Below are 5,999 nucleotides of genomic sequence, written 5' to 3' on the forward strand. Positions count from 1 at the left end.
TGTGCTGCCTTGGGCACTTGGTGGCAGCATGGTGAGTGAGCTCAGCCCCTGGAGTCAACCTGGTTTTACACAGTTCTCTGGCTCTCCTGCATAACTTGATGACTTTGGGCAAGTTACTAAACCTCTCTGTGTCTGGTCAGTTATCTACAAAATGGAGAGGACAGTGGTCTCATTCCATAGGGCTCTTGGAGAAGTAAATGAGATCATTTATGTAAAGCATCTAGAACAGAGCCCAATATTCAGTCTTATTAAATGTGGGCTAAGCAGTGTGAGAAATATGAGCTAATGACCATAAATAAGGAGACAGAAAAGATAAGTGGAAAAGATAAGAAGAAAAATGACGAATAATAGTGGAATTAGAAAGACACGTTGTTCAAATGGAGTAAACTAATGAAAATGAAAACGTACACTGATCTTACAGTTTGATACATCTGCATTTGGTCATTCAAAAAACTATAAGACAACTTTACACAATCATTTGTGGTTTGTAAAAAGGTGGTTGTCAAAGGAACTCAAATTATTAATGTTTTTCTATAAAAAGTATTATTGTAATTGAAGAATTATGAGGCAAATCTCTATTGATACATATGCACATGTGATAAATACAACTGGACTATTACAAGCAAGGGTACAAAGAACCTTGTCAAAAAGGGGTAATGGTTTTGTCATCTTTCCTTAATATTGTTAGATACATTTTTGGGTGATTATTGCATAAACTCATTAAAGACAAAGAAGACAACAGAATTAAAAATATATGAGGCTTTATTGTCAAAAATAGACAAACTTTAATTTCCTTTAACAGGAATATTAATTTAGGAATCTCCATAAGCCATCACCATTTTGTGAGCACAAAAGACAAGAGTCGACGACAACTGTTAGTGGAAGAAGGACAACGATTCTACATCCAAGCCAGAGAAGCCAGGCCCACAGAATCACGGTGACCTTTAAAGCCCAACAGTAACAGACATGCAAACGGGGTGGACTGCTCTGGGCCCAGTCCTATAAGGACTGGCTTTGCGGTATCTTTTCAAACACGTGAAGAATTGGATTTGTTAGACTGCTTGCTGATTTGAATAGTGAACTTTTAGCTCACGTATGGGATCTGTAACAGGATCACACCCGCTTCTGAGCAACACCAGCATGAAGACACTTTTCCCTACAACCCTGGCTTCAGGCACGTAAAGTGGTACTAATAATTTGGGCAGGAGCTCCTTCTTGTGATTTACAGCAAAAATGTGAGGGCCTTGCTGAATAGAATACCTCAGTGTAAGCCTACATTCTCTCATTAACATAAGACAAGAATGGCTAAGGACCTAGCTAGGAGGAACAAGAAAAAAAATCAGGCCTTTCTTGTTCCCTAGGGACAGGTATCCAAGGCTGAAGAAAACTGGTTACCTGGACCATGATTTTCATTCCCTAGTCTGTACTATACACCAGCTATCCATACCCAGAGCAGACTTCATAAATAGGCCCATGTTGATCATGAAAAGTGGTAGCATGCACCTATTCTCTCCTTTGAAGATTCAGGTTAAAGAGAAACACCTCAGTTCCCAGGAGAGGCCAGAGCCAGATAACACTGACTGGGTGAGATGCTTCATCTGAGGTTAAGCATATGTGATAATGAAAATCAGAAGCTAAATTATCAAGTGAATGAGAAAGGAAGTGGATCTGAGAACTCACTTCCCATCCCCATACATATTCACCATGCCCTCAGGGGAAGAGTGATCAACTATATGCAAAAAACCCGTTCAACACTTTTCACTTTTCTAGCTTAAAGATAACATTCAATACTTGAGAACTAGAAAAACGACGCTTGTATTGTACCATAAAGTTATTTTAAACAATTCTGTGGTTACTGAAATGACAATACACGCTCTTGCCACCTCTAAAACAGAAGCATAGCGAGGATGCAAAGCAACAGTGAAGTAGCTCTGTTCTTGCTGTGCCATTTCTTATTCACTCTTGCAGGGGGTGAAGTTTTAATTACCTTCACCCACTACATTCTACCCTCCAGTCTAAGAACGCTTCATATCTGAGTAGGGGCAGGAAAATGGTGCGGGGTTCTGGAAGTTTTGAGGAGCTAAGCATCATGATGTTTCTGTGATTGAAAGGATTACTCCGAAAACATACAGAAAAAAAAAAAAAAAGCCGTATGAAAATCTAATTAGGCACATTTGGTGTATAGTCTATTTAGCAAGACAACCTGGAAAAAGCGAGGTCAAATATAAAACTAAGGTGGACTGCTTCTTTTATTCCATGCCATTTTGTAAAAACATGTAATATAGGCAAAAAAAAAAAAAAAAAGTACACTTTTTCGGGTCCTTTCTCAAAAGCCATGAACTCAGCCTTTTAGTTGGGTTGCTGTAAATGTGAAGCCTGGAAGGAAGATGACTCAATTTGGGGTTTCTCGTTGAGAGCAGGCAGGGTGACTAAAATGACTCTCACGGGGCAACTGTGCACTTTTATGACCCAATCATAAAAAGGACCTTTAAAATCTTTCCTTTTCAGCACTCTTCAATGACTGTGGTTCCAATCAAGGAATAAAGCTTTTTCTTCACAAGTCGGAATCCTGAACTCAGGATCAGAGTTCGCCTGAGGCCAGATGAGAAGCGACCTCGGCTGAAGAAAAAGTCCCTGAAGCTAGTCCAGGAGCCATTCTCCTGCTTAAACACAAGGGTGAGCTCAAAAGTGGGCACCACGCTTGAATCACACACAATCTTATCCAGCTTTTTACATACGTTTTCAATTTCCAAGTTCACGTGCATAACGCAACCTCGAAGGCCGCAGGGCTCCGTGGAGGACAGCCGCAGGACATCCTGAGCAATCCTCTGGGTCAGTTTCTCAGGGACGAGGACTTTTGAGCAACCAAGTTTGGTTTGCTTTGATTTGGACAGACAGTTCTCCAGCATTTTCGCCAAACTCTGGCAAGTTGTCTCCTCAAACATCACCTCATTGAGGTTGGGTTCAGGAACAACATAATCCCAGTAGTCGAAATCTGTAGGAAGGGGAAGTTTGAGATGAAATCAATCAATCAATCAATCCTGGAGCAGATAAAACACACCAAGATAGCAACATGGGCTACTTCTATCTACCACGTCTGCCTTTTGCACATATTTGTTGGCGAGTCAGCTGACTCGGCTTTGCTGTTGACTAGCTGGGTAACAAACAGGGCAGGTCACTGAAAAATCTCAGAGACTGAAAATGCATCTATGAAATAAAGGTTCTGATAAACAGGATGGATAGGATATAACCTCTTTTCTTTAAATTTACATGTGTACATACACACAATCTTACAGACTGGATCAAAAATCTTTCTATGGTTATACTAGAATACCAGTGACTTTCTTTTGTTGTTGTTGTTGTTGTTGTTATTTGACAGAGAGAGACCCACAGCAAGAGAGGGATCACAAGCAAGGGGAGTGGGAGTGGGGAGAAGAAGCAGGCCTCCCGCGGAGCAGGGAGCCCGATGCGGGACTCAACCTAGTCGAAGGCAGAGGTTAACCACTGAGCCCCCCAGGCGCCCCCCAGTGACTTTCTTTTCCTTCCCGCTCCCTTACTTGCTCTGAGGGTTTTCTAATTTTGTTTTACAGAGAACACGCTTCACTTCTGGAATAAAAATGGTAATAATTTTTTTTTTCAGTGAAGGGACTGTTCGTTTCTAAGAATTATACATGTTTGTTATTGTGAAATGCAGGATTTTTGCTACTGCTCCTTACTGCTGAACTTAAGAAGAACTTGATGAGCTACAGTTAATATCGAATTTGTGTCTTTCTTTAAAAGTCTCTACGGGAATGGTCTGTAGATCCCAAATTTAGCTGCAACCTCTTTGATTAAAAATTGCTCAAAGGGAAGACCTTTAAGGTCCACGAGGATATTTATAACTGGCTGGGTAGTTTTCGTAGCCAAGCAAAACAAAACAGTCCTAGGAAAATAAAATTAGATTTGCTCAAAGGAAAAGAGATAGCTCTGCATTTGGTCACCTACCTTCCAAATTAATCCTACCACTTGGCAGGATGCCACACCACATTCGCAGTCAACTGGGCAACCCCTCCCTAAGCATACTTCACCTTCATTGGCTACTGTCTCTTCATCTCCCCACATCACCTATTCAGTTAGGTCACTGTTTTTGTTTTTATAACTCAGTGAAACAAATGCACTTATAAGGCTCCATATTTTAGAGCTTTGGCCTATAAAATTAGCTCATCAACCACTTGGCCTTCGAAATGAGGAAGGCCCAAAGAAATTAAGCAATTTGTCGATGCCACACAACTTCTTAGAGGCAGAGCAGCGTGCTAACCTAGAAACTGCTGTTTAAAATTGCAGATGAAAGTATGTCCAGCACCACTGCTGTTTTGAAATTTCCTTCTGGCATTAAAAACAGAATACTGGGTATATCCACAAAAAGAATATTGCTCAGCAATAAAAAGGAACACATACCGATAGAAGCAACCACATTAAAGGATCTCAAAATCATTAGGCTGTGGGAAAGAAATCAGATGTAAAAGAGTAGGTATTACATGATTCCATTTGTATGAAACGGTAGAGGCAACACTAATTTATGGTGACAAAAAGCAGATCAGTGTTTCCCTGGGGACAGGGGAGAGGGAGCGTGGAAAACTGATGGCAAATGAGCGCGTGCGAATTTGGGGGTACGGGGTGATGGCAGTGGTTATAAGGGTGAATACATTTGTTAAAATTCAAAACTGTACACTTCGAATTCACCGTAACTTCACAACTCCTTAAGGAACCTATCTAATTTTTAATCCCCAAACATCCTCTTGGCCGCAAACTAGACCGTGCAGCCTTTGGGTTATTTTTTGCTACTTTGTTTCTCACTACCACGAACAGAAGATGCTAGAAAGTTTGGAAAGGAGTCTTTTCAGATGGATTTTGAGGCACACCCTACATCGAGGAAGGGGCGACACCGTCCGCCCACCCATCTCATCTTCCAGGGGCCGCGACTTTTGGAGGAGAGAAAGGCGGGCAGCTGGGAAACTCACCATTTAGCAGGCTCCCCGGGTGGAAGTCATGGTCTAGCAACTCTGAAATGCAGGCCGGGTTCTTACTGCTCAAACTGCCAGTTGCAACCATGGTCAACGTCTCTTGCTTCCCTCGCGGGGGCGGAACGGCCTTTCCGGGGCGCTGGAAAAAGAAGGGAAGAAGGACGGATTTGCAAAAGTAGGCAAGACGTGCAGAGGCTCCTAAAATGCCCAGCGTCCCGGCAGCGAACTAGCCGAGGAAGTCATTTTCCAAAGGGGAGGAGCCGGCCTCCGCAACTCAAGTTTACAAAGCCCGGGGAGTGGAGACGCCATCCACACTCAACAACTTAAAACTAATTCAAAGTTAGCATAACTCGGAGCGGACGTGCCCAGAGGAACGCACCCCTGGGCGGGGAGCAGCGGCGCCCTCCGCCCCCGCTCCGTCCCCCGAGGCCGCTGCCTCGCTCACCTGCTGGGAGTTCGCTGCGACGGGCGCGCTCGCTGACAAAGCGGCGGGGTAAACGGAGGCACGGACTCTTCTCAGGAGCCTCTTCCGTCGGAGGCTCAGGGACCTGCAGACCCAAGCACTGATCGACCCCCAACCCACGCAGCACCCGCTCCACCGAGCAGCATCGCCCCTGGGGCCGCGAGCGCTTTATAGGCCCAGCCTCCTCACCCCGCCGCGGCCCGCCCACCTGCACCACCCCTCCGCGGCCCTGCGCCCCGCCCTTCTCGGGGTCGGGTTGCATTTCAACCTAGACACATGCAGCCGCCCAAGGGGAGCCGCTGGGAATTGAGGATAAGCTTGCGGCCGGGTAGACACCTGCTGTTTCCTGAGTGGGCCACAGGTCACCGAGTCCGCAATTCCGGGTGTACGACTTGCCGAAAGCTGACCACTCGCCTCCACTACTAGCTTGGATTCTTTGGCGCGACCCCACCCCGGCGCGCGCACACTCTCACGCCGCCGGTGCCCTTGTTAAGATTCGGTCCCAGGCAGCGGGAAGCTTTCCGTCCTTTGTC

At 44.9% G+C, this 5,999-nt stretch overlaps 1 protein-coding gene across 1 annotated transcript; it reads right to left on the reverse strand.

Moving 5' to 3' along the window:
• Nucleotides 1-525: 525 nt before the first annotated feature.
• On the reverse strand, nt 526-5,727 carry DDIT4L (DNA damage inducible transcript 4 like). The gene is made up of 3 exons (XM_025873505.2): nt 5,449-5,727; nt 5,001-5,142; nt 526-2,995 (listed from the first exon to the last, which is right to left on the reverse strand). Exons 2-3 carry the CDS (start codon nt 5,089-5,091, stop codon nt 2,505-2,507), a joined length of 582 nt encoding a protein of 193 aa, XP_025729290.1. The 5' UTR covers nt 5,092-5,142; nt 5,449-5,727; the 3' UTR covers nt 526-2,504.
• Between the last annotated feature and the right edge of the window lie 272 nt (nt 5,728-5,999).

Source organism: Callorhinus ursinus, unplaced genomic scaffold, assembly GCF_003265705.2.
Source record: "Callorhinus ursinus isolate GAN/ISIS: 27379988/994484 unplaced genomic scaffold, GSC_fseal_2.0 scaffold4, whole genome shotgun sequence".
NCBI lineage: Eukaryota > Metazoa > Chordata > Mammalia > Carnivora > Otariidae > Callorhinus > Callorhinus ursinus.

Coding starts and splice junctions, on each gene's coding strand:
- DDIT4L (XM_025873505.2), bottom strand. CDS start 5,091: ATGGTTGCAACTGGCAGTTTGAGCAGTAAGAACCCGGCCTGCATTTCA. Junction 2,996..5,000: donor CCCGGGGAGCCTGCTAAATG/GTGAGTTTCCCA, acceptor CCCTTCCTACAG/ATTTCGACTACTGGGATTAT.